This window comes from Delphinus delphis, chromosome 1 (genome assembly GCF_949987515.2).
Source record: "Delphinus delphis chromosome 1, mDelDel1.2, whole genome shotgun sequence".
NCBI lineage: Eukaryota > Metazoa > Chordata > Mammalia > Artiodactyla > Delphinidae > Delphinus > Delphinus delphis.
Window position 1 is genome coordinate 16,704,557 of NC_082683.1, and position 14,290 is coordinate 16,718,846.

General features: G+C 57.6%; 1 protein-coding gene across 1 annotated transcript in view; it reads right to left on the reverse strand.

Annotated features, from left to right (window-relative positions):
- The window catches only part of HSPG2 (heparan sulfate proteoglycan 2), a 102,038-nt gene that overhangs the window by 34,382 nt on the left and 53,366 nt on the right, over positions 1-14,290 (reverse strand). The window contains exons 23-38 of the mRNA XM_060015721.1: positions 13,399-13,539; positions 13,097-13,273; positions 12,779-12,958; positions 12,541-12,659; positions 11,786-11,897; positions 11,502-11,615; positions 11,276-11,403; positions 10,806-10,892; positions 10,267-10,316; positions 9,856-9,950; positions 9,401-9,541; positions 8,849-9,040; positions 3,121-3,213; positions 2,715-2,795; positions 2,260-2,490; positions 470-583 (exon numbers count right to left, since the gene is read on the reverse strand). Coding sequence (XP_059871704.1) covers positions 470-583; positions 2,260-2,490; positions 2,715-2,795; positions 3,121-3,213; positions 8,849-9,040; positions 9,401-9,541; positions 9,856-9,950; positions 10,267-10,316; positions 10,806-10,892; positions 11,276-11,403; positions 11,502-11,615; positions 11,786-11,897; positions 12,541-12,659; positions 12,779-12,958; positions 13,097-13,273; positions 13,399-13,539 — 2,055 coding nt within the window. The remainder of the gene's footprint in view (positions 1-469; positions 584-2,259; positions 2,491-2,714; positions 2,796-3,120; positions 3,214-8,848; positions 9,041-9,400; positions 9,542-9,855; positions 9,951-10,266; positions 10,317-10,805; positions 10,893-11,275; positions 11,404-11,501; positions 11,616-11,785; positions 11,898-12,540; positions 12,660-12,778; positions 12,959-13,096; positions 13,274-13,398; positions 13,540-14,290) is intronic.

The window sequence follows — 14,290 nt, forward strand, 5'->3', positions numbered from 1 at the left end:
TCAGGGAATTTTTACTTTCTTTTTAAGTTATCTCTATAGTCTGATTCTTCTACAGAAAACATGTGTCACTTTGGTGATAAGAAATAGCAGGAACCAAAGTTTTCGTTTCTTTTCTTTTAGGCCATGCCATGCGGCTTGAGGGATCTTAGTTCCCCGACCGGGGACTGAACCCATGCCCGCTGCAGTGGAAGCGTGGAGTCCTAACCACTGGACCGCCAGGGAATTCCCCCAAAGTTTTCTTTATAAGGAAGGATGTTACTCCATAGTTCTGGCCACCCCACCATGCCTGCAACCCCTCGATGCCCAGACCTGCTGGGCCAGGCGCTTTTCCCCATAGGATGTGCCCCACGACCTTGCCCCTGGATCTGGGTCTATCCAAACCAAACCCCTCCCTATCCCACAGCCAGCCCTGACACCCCACCCAGGCCCAGCCAAGCTGACCCCTGCCCTGGCCCCGCTTGCATCTTACCGAGCAGGCCCCGGTCTCTGGGTGGCACAGGTCTGAGTGGCCATTGCATTCGCAGAGCTCACAGTGGCCAAGGTAGAGTCCACTCCCAGTGCGCGTGTAGCCCGGGGCACAGTCCTGGGGGTAGAGGGGAGAGTTGGTCTCCGTCTCCATTGTGGTCCCACCCAGAGACAGCAGACCTAGAACCCGTCTCCTCCATCCCCCCTCCACCATCTAGACTCCCATTGGCTCTTGGCAGGGAAATTCCAGGCCCAGCTCTCCACCCCAGCATCCCCTCTTGGTAGCTCTCCTCCCCCATCTTCACTTTTCCAACACTCCAGAGCTGGGACGGTGTCACCCCCATCCTGCCTGGCATCTCCAGTCGCTCTGGATATACTGAAATAACAGTTCATTCTTAATGGAGAACCCTTCTCCAGCCCCAGGACTTCAGCCCTGAAAATTCTTCTGGCAGGGTCTTTATTGAAAAACGTAACCCTGAGATGGAAAAAGGGAGTTCAGGAGACCTGGATTTGGAATGAGTCCTCGAAGACCTTTATGACTATGTTTACATTTGCTCAGTAAAGTGAAAGAGGCGGCACCCACATAACCGAGGACGTTTTTACACATCCTAAGTGAGTAATCATGGGTTCTGACAATAATGAATTTCTGTTTGTTGCCCCTTCTTTGAAATCTCTCCAGGCCCTCGCTCCCCAACCACTTCAAAGGGATGTTTATAAAGCTGTTTTGCTTCACTGTGGAAAACGTGCACCAAGGATTCCGCTCTCCCCAGGGGTTCTCCTTCAAAACGTGTTAAATTTTATAACCTCAAGGAACGTGAAGTTCATCTATTTGGATTTGAAAGTTCTTGTGGACACAGCAAAGGGGCGCAGAGGTAAAGCTGCAGAGATGTGGACTTCCCACTGGGACTTCCTCGGTTGGGTGGGGGGCTAGCTGTTTCCACACTTGACCTCCCTGCCACCCACTTGGCACTGCAGCCCTGCCCCCTTCCCTCCTGCGATCCCCCTTCCCCAGTTCCACATTCATTCATCCAGTGTTCACTGGTTGCCTGCTCCGTGCCTAGGGATTCAGCGGTGAACAGTCAGCTCCGGCCCTGCCCTCGTGTTCAGTCTCCAGCTGAACACTGCAAATGTTCTTGGAGTCCCTCCATCTGCCTGCTCTCTCTTCCACCCCCTACCGCCCTTCCCTCCCGACAGGACTCACTGTCTCTCCCCCGCCCCATCCATCTCATTCACTGGGGGCAGAGGAATTTTCCTGGGGTTCAGTTCCGACCCCAGCACTCCCTCAGCAGCTTGGCAGTCCCTGCTGGAGGGAGCCTTGCTCCAGGCCTGAGGAAGCACCCCCCACTCAGCTTTCCAGGGGTGACCCTTCTGCATCGCAGGCTATGTCCCCACACATTCCTCCTTCTGGGCTTCTGCTGCTTCTGCCCTCCCTGCCTAGAACGCTACTCCAGTCCACGCCGTTCACCACGCTGAGGCATTTCCATGCTCTGCGTTGGGCTAACTGTGTCTCTGTCTCCGGCGGGCATCCTAGGAACACGAGCTGGGTCTTAACCTCTGCAGAGTGTAGCTATGTGCCCTTGGGTAAGTTGTGCACCCTTCAGCGCCTCATTTTAAAAAAAAATCTGTTAAAAGGGGACAATTACACATCTCTCAGTGCTGTTGGGGAGAATAAATGAGATGTTGCTGAGTATACTAAAGTTATGACAGTAATCCCAGGTGGCCATGGAAATCCCAGCTGACCGCATGCTGATCCAGCTGTGTTAGCGCAGAGGCATCTGGGCCGGTCACACTCACCTGGCAGGACGAGCCGACATAGCCCGGGGGGCAGCGGCATTCCTCCACCTCAAGGGCCCGGGGTCCCTCCGAGGGCCCGGGCTGGGCGACCTCCAGGCTGACCGCGCTGATGCTGGCTGCTAGCGGCATCGAGGAGAACGTGGCCCGGACCAGGAGCTCGTCCAGGTCAGCCAGTGCCATCAGGAGGTGCTCCCGGGTGGCTGGCTGCCCATCAGGCCGGCGCCAGAATTCCTGGGTTGGTGGGGGAAGACAGCAGATGAGGGTGAGGGGCGTTGGGCTTTCTGTGCTGTTTCTGCAGTGCCCCCAGCCCCAACACCTGCCTTCCAGGCACTGGCCAAGGACTGTTAGCTGAGGATGGGGGGAGTGAGAGGCAGTGTAGCTGGCATCAAAGCCAGGCTCCAAAGCAGGGTGGAGGGTGCAGAGGGTCAGACATGGTGTGGCCGAGTGCCTCTCACCTCTCGGAAAATGATCTCGTAGCTCTTCCTCTCCGGGCCCTGCAGTGCTGGCTGGGAGGCCACCAGCATGATGTTGTTGCCCTGGGGAGACACGAGTGGGCTTGGGAGGGGAACTGAGGGGCTCTCGGGGATAGTGGGCTCCTCTCCCAATCCCAGTCTCCTACCTCTCCAATCTCCCAAGCTCACGTACCCAAAGGAGTCAGGTACATGCCCACTACCCCATCTTCCAGCAGCTGGGCCTCTGCCTACACAGTGTCCAAACAGATGGTGGGGCGGGGGCATGGGCCTAACTAGTGGGTGGGTGCCAGGCCAGCTGAGTGCTGGACGGAAAGGAAAGAAACACTGAGGGTACCCCCAGCCTCCACCTTCCCCTTTTGCCCACTCGGTGTGGAATCCACGTGCTCACCGTGATCTGGACATCAGGGTCAGACAGCGGGCTGCCCTGGGTCCCCGCTGTGTAGGAGAGGGTGTACCGCAGCTTTCCGCCATAGGCTGCCACCTGCAAGAGGCAAGCCCTGCAGTCACAACCTGACTCTGCCCTCCTCTGGGGTGTGTGCGACCAGAGAGGTGAGGGGGCGGAGTCTCTGGAGGCCTTTCTGCACCCGTGCTGTCCTCCCCACCCAACCGGAGGCCGGTGGTTGCCTAAGTGACAGGACATCTATCAGTTCCTTCACAGTCTCAGACCTGGTGGCAGTGACCCTGAGAAGCCTCTATTCTGTTTTATGGGGTTCCCCATTGTCTCACAATCCCAGCAAACAAGCTCCAAGTCCCTTCCATTAAAGGAATTTCCCATAAAGCAGACAGGGGTAATGACCGTGACCACCACAGGGAGGTTGCAGAAGGTTCAAAAGTTCTCAGCCACGGCGGGGGCAAGGGGATGCTGCAAGTTGCCCCTCAGAACTCTTGCCTCCTGGGTAGGTGGTTTTTGTTTGTTTGCTCAGAGTCCATTTTCCCCGTTGTTTTGAAAACTGTAGTCCTGGTTTCCTTTAAAGGAAACTATGTTTTACAGGCAGCCTGTGTGGTTGGAGGGGCCCCTCCTCCTCTAAAGTGGAGACGTGAGCCAGGTCTGGCCAGTCTGCACATTCCACCACTCCCCGTCTCTGCTCCAGCAGGGATGAACATGTGAACCTGGTACTTCTGCCCTTTCTACTGCAACAGAAAAACCCCCTTTACTAGTCAGATTGGAAGCTGGAGAATGATGCCAGCTGAGATAAAGTCCTAATGAGCTCCTGGATCGAGCCATGCCTGATACCAGCTATCTTTGGGCTTTGTACTTTCATGAGCCAATAGATTCTTCGTTGCGGGCAAGCCAGCTGGACTCGTTGCGGGCAAGCCAGCTGGACTCGGGTTTCCTATTGCTCACAACTGGAAGAGCCTTATGTTTGCTGCTGGGGGCTTCCACCTGGGCAGCCAAGGCCCCAGCTCTGCCCCACAGGACTCTCCTTTCTCTCTGCCGCTAGGGCAGTTGTTCAGGTCAATACCACACTGTGTCAGGCCTAGCCCATTTGCTCATTTGTGATCATTCAGTTGGTGAGCATTTATTAAACACCTACTGATGACATGCCAGGCCCTGGGCTACACAGGCCCTGAGGATGTTCTCCACAAGCTCAGGGCGAGGTAAGGAATTTAGGGGCATAACCAGATAACCATGAAACAGCTGGTTTCCCGTTTTCTTTGGATGCCAGCAAGTTCATCGCCATGTCTAGGACCAAGCTGCAGGTGTGTGCAGCAGGGTGGCTACGGGAGCAGACCCTGCAGTCTAAGACTGGGGTTCAAGTCCAGCTCTATTGGCTGGACAGCCTTGAGCAAGTCACTTAACTTCTCTGAGCCCAACTTTCCTCCTATGGAAATGGGAATAAAAATAATACCTACCTTGAAAGGTAGTATGAGGATTAAGTAATGCAGGCCACGTAAAACCCTGCACTCAGCACAGGGCCTGATGAGCACACAGCCTCAATGCTTGCTAACTCCCCTCAATGCGCCCAGCTCCACGTTGGCTCCAGCAAGCTTCCTACCTTCATTTCCCCCTGAACCAGACTGTCTTGTCTGCTTCTCTGAATGTTATTTTATTGCATATTGTGTGTATTCTTAAGAGGCACTCTACATCATTTCTGGAACAATACCAGTACAAATGCAATACTAATACTAATAATGACAGTGATGATGACGGTGATTCCGACATGACAGGAATGATAATCAGAGTAACATTGAACTCTGGGAGGCCAGGGTCTTAATCTGCCCATATACAGTACAGCACACAGTAAGTACTTAATGCTTCTTGAATGAATGAATGCAGTCCCAAGAGCTAGGTCAGTGATCTGGATACAGGGTAAAGGGAAACCAAAGAAGAGGTGCCTCACCTCCCAGTTAAGACAGCCTTTCTGTCAGGGGACTGTGGCTCGCTGAAGGGTAAGAGCTGAGCTGGGTTTGATCTCAGCCCTACTTTGACCTGAACGTGGGACCGCTCTCTGGGCCTTGGTCTACCCATTTGTGTCATAAAAGGTTTTGACAAAGGGCCCTCTGATATTTTAGGATTTGATGACACCCCTATTCCCCCACCCCCACCCCCAAACCCTTGTTACCTTGTTCCCCAGGAAGGCTTTGGGCAGCTGCCAATAATAGAGGCTTTCAGGAAGCAGAGAGAAGCCTTTGTAGGAGAGAGAGAACTAGGACAGAAGGACAGGTGGTGAGAGTGGATCGAACAGGTCGGGGGCCAAAAGGTCAGAGATGGTCCCGACGCGGGTGAGAACAGACCCCAGAGGGAGACCCAGGAGGGCAGAGGGATAGAAACCCCACCCCCAGCCCCACAGCTCAGGTCCTGGCCCAGCTCTTTGGACAACTTGCTCCCCTGTCTAGACCCAGACACCCCAACTGCTCTCGCTGGCCGTGGTTTGGGTCGGTGTCTCCTCACATCTGGTGCTATGCCCCTTGTGGATCCCACGATGATTTACGGGGCACACCAGAGAACATTTTAAAATTTAGTGGCGATTTTGGGACTACCCTGGTGGCACAGTGGTTAAGAATCCACCTGTCAATGCAGGGGACACGGGTTCAGTCCCTGGTCGGGGAAGATCCCACATGCCGCGGAGCAACTAAGGCCGTGCGCCACAACTACTGAGCCTGTGCTCTAGGGTCCAAGAGCCACAACTCCTGAGCCCGCGTGCCACAACTACTGAAGCCCACGCGCCTAGAGCCCGTGCTCTGCAAGAGAAGCCACTGCCATGAGAAGCCTGCGCACCGCAATGAAGAGTAGCCCCCGCTCACCACAACTAGAGAAAGCCCGCGTGCAGCAACAAAGACCCAACGCAGCCATAAATAAATTAACAAATAAATAAATAAAATTTAGTGGCTATTTTAATGTGTATTTAAAAATGTAAAACTAGCATAATTGAGTTGGTATATGATTGGCTGAAAGAAAAAACTGGAGTAAATAACTGTCCAAGTGGTGTGCAGAAATGGCAGAATTTGTGAAATTGGTTCAGAAAAAACTGAAGTCTAGAAAACACGATGGGTGTGGGGGGTGTCCCTTGGTGGGTGCTTTGGCACATACCTGAGAGCCTGCTGAGGAAGACAGAGAGGCAGAGGAGGAGGGGGAGCGGGAGGGGGAGAGCAGAGCTGCTTGCAGAGCAGCTGCCGGCTGGGGATGGGGCGAGAGCCCCTGGGGAGGGGCCTGGGGGTGGGCAGCAAAGCTGGAAAGGAGCTGCCAGATCTCAGCATCCATCCGCCTCTGGGCCTCATCCACCTGGGGGACCGAGAGAGGGAGGACAGAGGAAAGGAGCAGAAGGACAGAAAGGACACCATGAGGCTCTGCCTGCCCCCAGGTCGTGCCAGGCCCAACCAGCCGCCCACGCCTGTGCTATCTGTTCACAAGTGCCGATGCCTGACGCTCTGGCCTTTGCACCTGCTGCCCTTTTGCTCCCCGTGAGACTGGTGGAGCTCCCTGGAATGGGCCCGGACTACGGGGAGAAGCTCATAGAGTGGGTACCCCTGGTAAGAGAGGGGCAGACAGTTCCGCCCAAGCTCAGGCTAGAGGGGCTGGAGGCAGCCCCAGGGGCATATATGGTGCTGAGACGGCTCCTTGGGCCTCACATTCCGTGCATGCCCATGGTACCAGCCCAAGCCACTCACAGCTCTGTAATGCTTCCCAAGGGCAACACTGGAGTGGTCCGGGCATCAGGTTGGGGCCTGGCCTGGCCTGGGGGAAAATAACCCAGGAAGGCCAGGGCCTCAGCCCCAAGCTCCTACTTGGACTGTGCTCTCTGGTTGCTTCCCTGGGGCCCTTAGACACAGGCTGTCCCCAGCCAGGCCTTGGCTGTCCCCCGTGACAGCCACTGTGTCCGGCCCTTGCCCTGTGGGGGCCCCAGGATCCTCCCAGCAGCCACAGCTGCCTGCAACTGCTCCTCTGAGAGGGACGTGCAGTTCTGATGGGTAGAGGGCACAGGCCAGCTCAGACCCTCCCAGAGCCCCAGAGCTGGAGCCCTGGGGGGTGTCCTCTCCCCGTGGATATGGTGGCCAGAAAGGCCCACGCGGACTGGGGAGAAAGACGCATGCTCCCCTCCCCAGCCTGGCACACAGGGTTAACTGCAGGCCGTGGAGGGCCATACACAACAGATGGTTAACGGAGGCTGCTTGGGAGACAGCGCAGGGGTAACCTGGTGGGCCAGGTATAGTCACGTGGTTTAGCATCAAGTTAGCTTCCTGGCTAACTCAGCCACCACTCTGGCCACAGACAGTTGGCACCAGGACCAGACCACACAGTAGATGAGGCACACACCCCTCCTGGTTCTAACTCCTGCTCTCACAGGGCTTGGGCACAGCAGTGCCCTGACCATGCGCCATCGGTCACGACCTGGGTCCACGTGGACCCATATTGCCCGGGGCTCTGGGCATCTCCCCACGCAGGGCTGAGGGCATCCAAGAACACACCATGCCCACGTCACATCAGTTTCACACCACTCAGGTTGCGGGCCTACCTGGTGAGCCTGTCGCGTCCGCGCAAAATATGCCTCCCTCTGTGGGGCACAGGGAAATGCCAGGAGAGGGAGTCAGAGACAGAGAGAAAGGTCTGGAGCTGCAGGGCAGTAGGGAGGAAGACACGGAGGCCAGGAGAGGAGGAGAAAAGGCAGCCAGCCCTGGGAGGAGGCTGGGATACGTGGGTCTGTCCAAGGAACAGGGACAGGGCAGCCTTGAACACCCCCTCCTAAGTGTCCCTGACCTTCCTGGGGCCCTGGGCGTGGGGACACATCTGCTTGAACGCCGGCCTCAGCCAGCAGGGGATGCCTGTACCAAGGCCCACTTTCGCTGGGTGCCCCCAGGTGGCTCTGACCACTCACAGAACCCATTTGGGCGGCCGTCCTGGAGTCCAGCCCAAGACCCTGCATCCCACCGTGCCACTAACACCATCGCCCCATCACCTCCGCGCTAGACCATGACACTGGAGGAGCAAAGACTCTGACTAGTGTAGTATTTAAGGGCGGCCTCTGACCTGGTTGGAATCCCAGCATTGCCACCTTCAGGCTGTGGGAGCCCAGGCAAGTCACCTAACCTCTCTCACCTCAGTCTTCTCACTTACGCAACAGGGCAGTAGTTGTACTTAGCTCATACAGTTGTGATTTATGACATGTAAAAGTGCTTGCAACAGTGCCCAGCAAGTAAGAGATCAGTAGATATGACCTCTAATAAGAATTACCCAACACCAAGCACAGGGTTGACAGCACAGAGGGAATTCCATGTGTGAGCAAATGAATGAAACTGAAACTGTGTCTCACTTGTCCTTGTGTTTCCAGGGCCTCGCTCAGGACCTGTTTGTTGACTAACTGCGCGAAAGCTAATAATCATTAACAGGCGAGCACTTATTATGCACCAGGCATGAGCTCTAATCCTCCGAACTGCTTTGGAGCTGAGGTTTATCAAAAGGCAGCCAGCTGGGAAGCGGCAGGGCTGGGTTTAGACCGAGGCCTATGTGACCCCAAAGGCTGCATGCTTAACCATGACATGGCTGATGCCTCCCTGCCAGCCCAAACTGCTCTGAGGCCAACTCGTGTCTGAGTCCCTGCTGGCCCCAGGGCTTGGCAGGGGCCTGGCTCAGAGCTGGCGATCAGGCAGGGTCTGCCAGGCCCTGCTGCATGTCACACCTTGTCTCCCTGGTATGTCTCCGGCAGCTGCCAGTAGAAGGACTCGTGGCCAAGGTTAGCGAAGTTGCCAAAAGTAAGCTGGGCACCCTCGGGCACCGGTTCCACGGTGAAGCCTCCTGTCAGGTGGCTGTTCCGCTGTGGGTTCACCAGGGTGAAGCCTTGGAAGTCCCCAGGGGCAAAGTGGGTGGAGATCTGGCAGCAGAAGGACAAGGGTCAGCCTGGGCACTGGGGCAGGCACCTTGGTGGGGGAGGGGTGGGGATGGGCATTAGAGTGGGGAACGGGGGGATGGTGAGACCAGGGCTAGGACAGAAATAATGGGGAAATGGAGAGGACATTTCAGGGAAGGAGGGGGTTGGGGTCAGTGATGACATAAGCAATAATGGGGTCATGGGGAGGGCATTAGGGGCGGGGGCGAGGGTTGCTGGGATCATGGGCAGTGACGGAGGCATGGGGATGCCACTGGGCTAGGCTTCTCACCTGCCCTGACCTAGTGATGAGCCAGGAGAGGCCGGCAGCAGGCCCCGGTGCCGGGGCAGTGTAGGGGCTCTTACCAGGTGGCGTGTGTAGGAAGAGCTGGTGCACTGCTGGGTGACGCCCATGCAGAAGCAGGGCAGGCAGCCAACAGGGTTGCTGGCGCTCAGGTGAAAGTGGTGGGGCCGGCAATAGCTGCAGGTGAGGCCTTCCACCTGGGCCTGGAGGATGGGTAGAAAGGTGGGAGCGGGGAGCTTGGATGGCTCTCTTGCACCTTCAGCAGCCTTTGAGGCCAGGCTTCCCAGCCACTTCCAGCAGTTCTGGGGAGCCCCTGCTGCCCCCATGCCTAGGCCCCAGCTCCCATCAGATGCTGCCTGACTTCCCACGAGGACCCGAGCAGTAGGGCAGAGATGCGTCCTGCCAGGAAGGGTGGCGGGGGCGTAGGGACAGCCCTGAGGGTATGGTGACAGGGAAGGCCTGGCAACCGCCGTGGCTGCGGTTCAGGGCCTCGTGGAGGGCAGGGGTTTGTACTAACCTTGCACTGGCATTGTCCAGCAGAGTCACACTGGTCGCTGACGCTGCCCTGGGGGTCACAGCCACAGCCGGTCGGCTCTGGCAACTGGCCATCTCCTGAGGTGGAGGGAAGGCACAGCTGGAACCCCAAACCTGCCACCGAGCATCCCCATTTTCACCACCCTCTGGGCATCTAACTCGCCACCTGAGAGAGGAAGCGTTTGCTTCTGAACCTACCACGCCCAGGCATCATACACATTCACAGCAGCCCTCTGGGGTACGTGGGCCTTTTACTGCCCCCGTTTTACAGATAAAGAAGCCGAGGCTCAGAAAGGTAAAAGTCACTTGCCACAGGTTGAAGGAGAACAAAGGCTCTGTCCTAGCTCCACCCCTAGGGTAGCCCGATCCCAAAAGCCTCCCCAACCGGACTCACTTCGACAAGGCTGGCCCTGGCTGGGGTTGCCATAGTAACCTGGGGCACACCTGTGGTGAGAGAAAGCACTGGGTGAATGGAGGGAAGAACCAGAGAATCCGGGACTGTGCTGGGGGCCCCCCGTATTGGACTCAATGACCTCAGAGTGCTGGAAGGAAACTGTTAGCCTAACTCACCCATTTCACAGATGGGGAAATAGGTGGGAGAAGAAGGGCAGGGACATGCCCAGCATGGTCAGTCCTCAAACCCAGGACTTTCAGCAAGAATGAGGGGTTTTCTGGGAAGATTCTGGCCTGGTTGGGGCAGGGGGGCAGGGGGTGTTGGGAGTGGGGGGTAAACTGCAGGCCCAGATCTCTGAGGGCCTCGAATGCCAGGCTAAAGGTTTAGGCTTTCGGGTAAAGGAGGTGATTGTCTTCTGGGGGCCTTTGTGAGGCAGAGTGGGCGGATTCTGGTTCCTTCTGGTCAGGAGGGCTGGGCCTAGCCTGACTCCAGGGGCAGCCCCTCCTGCATGCTCCCCACCCTGCCCGCACCTGCCTCACCTCTCACAATGACGCCCGCTGTGGCCTGGGGAACACGCATCACAGGTGGGGTGGCCATCTGTGTCCAGAAAGCAAGTGTGGGTGGCTCTGTGGGTGTGGGGGGCAAATTTCCAGTTAGAAGGTCAGCAGCTCTTCTTTTAGGACCAGGGCAGGAGGGAGAGGAGGAGCGGGCATGTGAGTTAACGTGTCCTGAGTGCCAGCTACATGCCAGGCTCCGTGCTAAGAGTTGCATGGCATCATCTCATGCTCACACCAGGGGCCAAGGTGGAGGTACGTCATTATCGCCATTTCACAGATGAAGAAATTGAGGCCCAGAGAGAGAAGTGTATCTTATACAAAGTGACACCTTGAGGAAGTGGTGAGGCCACGATTTAACCACTGCCTCTCAGAAGGGTCTGGGAAGAAGGGAATCTGGGACAGGGCAATGGACGTTTCAGGAAAGGGCAGGTACATGCAGGGACTGGACGCACTGGCCAGCAGCGGGGGCTCCATGACAGGGGCATGGCTGGCAGTCTTGTGGTGTCCCACGCTGGGCATCCCCGTAATATCCGGGCTGGCACTGCTCACACCGGGGGCCTTCTGTGTGGTGTTGGCAGCCCTGCGGTGGGGGGGGGGGGGGGGGTAGAACGTGGGTTGAGGCTGAGCCCCTGGAGGCCACAGATCCCTGGGGTAGGAAAGAAGGAGGGTGGGACTCACCTGGCAGGAACCTGTTTCGGGCTCACAGACCTCTGTGTGGCCATGGCAGCTGCAACGTTCGCAGGTGCCCAGGTAGAGGCCGCTGGGCATGCGTGTATAGCCTGTGTCACAGTCCTGGGGGCAGGAAGATGACGGTGGAGGGACTTCCTCAGCAGGGGCCATTCTGGGAAGGGACCACTGGATGGCTGGGGTGGGCTTGGGGAGGTGGGAGAGCTAAAGGAGGAGGAGCCAGCAAGCACCGTGGAGGGAGCTGGCTGGACAGGTGGGTGGGGCCCAGGGCTCACCTGGCAGGATGGGCCACGGTACCCAGGTGGGCAGGTACACTGCTCCACTTCCAGTGCAGGGTCCTGGCCGGTGTCCTCAGGCACAGCCACATCCATGCTGATGCCAGAGACCCTGGGTGTGGCAAGACCCACTGTGAATGAGCGCGCGCTGGGCCTGGCACCCCTGGAGCCCTACACACCATCACCTCGTTAATCCTCCCAGCAGCCCTGCTGTGATGCTCCTGGGGCCCCTGACTGGGCGTCCATGCCCCAGCAGCTGCAAGGGCTGTGGTGAAAGGCTTATACCTGTAACTTCCTCCAGGGAATGAGCATTCCTTGCCAGGAGAGGTCACACTGTCCCACTCCCTTGGGGTGACCAATGACAGACTGACCCAGGGTCCAAAGTCCCTCTGCCTCAAGGCAGGATGACTCTGCAGGGCTCCATGGGGATGAGACCGAGGCTGGTCTTCACCTGACACTGCTTCCTTGCCTGGCCACTTCTCCCTCCTGTGCCCCTCCCTCCCAGGTTCTCCTTGTCAATCACGGGCACCCAAATCCCCATCTCAGCCTTTGCTTCTTGGGGACCCGATCTAAGACAAGCCTTCTGAGGGAGGTACTGTTATCATCTCCATTTTACAGATGGGGAAGATGAGGCACAAGAAGGCCGCAGAGCCAGAAAGCAGCAGAGCTGGCAGTCTGGGTGCACCACGTCGCACCGCTTAGCCTGGCGCCACCCCCAAGTCCCCTCCGGTCCTCCCGCCCCGGGCCCCAGACACCTGCTCTCCGCTGGCCGCTGGGTGTAGGATGCCTGGATCAGGAGGGTGTCGATGCCCGCCAGTGCCATCAGCAGGTGCTCCCGCGTGGCCGGCTGCCCGTCAGGCCGCTGCCATGCTTGCTGCCGAGGAAAGAGCTTATGGGCTGCAACCCCTGACAGCCTGACACCTGAGTGAGAGGGGCAGGGGGCCTGCCCGCCCCCCCCCCCCGGGGGGGGTCTCCTGGGATGGCGTTGCTCACTTCTCGGAAGGGCACGGTGAAGGTGCTGGGCTGGCCGGGGCTAGGCTCCTGGGAAGTGTGGTGCTCCAAGATAATGTTATTGCCCTGCAGGACCACCAGCGGCTGCCTGTGCAGGGCCGCGGAGCCAGGCTGGGGCCGCTGGGTCACTGTAAAGCGCAGCTCTCCGCCATAGGAGGTCACCTGGGACACAAGGCAGACAGGTGCTCAGCTGGGGCCCCCACCGTCGGGCCCTGCCACTGCTCCGGCCACCTCCTCCGCCTCTTCTCCAAAGGTACCACGCTGCCTGGAATTCCCTTTCTCTTCCCACCCCCCACCCACCTTGTCCCCCAGGAAGCGTGAAGGGAGGCTCCAGAAGTAGGGCCCAGGCGGGAGGCTGTGGAAGGAGGAGAAGACCAGTTCCCCGGGCATGGGTGACGAGATGCCCTCGCTGGTGTTGTGGGTGCCCGCGGCGTTGGTCAGGCTGAACGGAGTGGGCTCCTCAGAGGCCCCCAGCACCTGGCGGGGGGGGGGGGGAGAAGAGGCCGGGATGGGGGCCGTGGCCTGTGACTGGCCCTTGGTCCACCCAGCCCTGGGCTTGGCGGTCCCGCCAGTCTGCCAAACCACCCGCCTCGTGTAGGTACCTGTGCGCGGCTCCAGGAGGAGCTGGTGCACTGGCGACTGACGCCCATGCAGAAGCACTTGAGGCAGCCGTCAGGGTTGCGGGCGCTCAGGTGGAAAGAGCCAGCGACACACTCGTTGCACAGGCGCCCCACCACGTTGCTCTGCAGGCACAGAGCTGGGAGCTGCAGGGTGGCCCACAGGAGGGGCTGCCTGGAGCTTCCGGTCCAATCCACCCATATTCTAGATGGGAACCCAAGGCCAGAGGGAGCCGTGAAAAGAGCACACGTATGAGGGTGGCCACCATGTGAACAATAATTCCTCATTAACGGGAGCTTATACAACCAATCGTTTTTCTCTTTTCTCTTTGGTTGCTAGGGGGCTCACGAATAAATTTTCGACTTGAAATATAGCAACGTGGTCAGAATAATTACTGCTACTATGAATGGAGTGTTTCATGAACTGTGCTAGTTTCTATTCAACCAGCACCTCATTTAACTCCTCTAAGTCCCTTGAGAGGGATGTGACATCTCCATGCTTCACACGAGGAAACTGAGGCTCAGGAATGGGAAATGATTTACACAGGGTTCCTCAGCTTGCTAATCCACTCTGGGATGTAACGTCAGGAATGCCTGATTCTAAAATCTGCCCAGTTCTTTTTTCTGCAGACACTTGATGCTCCCACCCTCAATGCAAACCATTTCCCTCCTCTGAGCCCCCATCTCCTCATCTGTGAATGGGTGATGCTACTAGCTACACCATTGTGTCAATGTGGAATGAAAGCACGGTTAAAGCAAAGGTACAGTACAGCTGCAACGGTCACACAAAGAATGACTAGCAAAGGACCTGAGACTTGAACCCAGGTCACCTGCCACCCCAAACCAGTGCTCCTTCCTGATGCCGGGTCACCTCTCG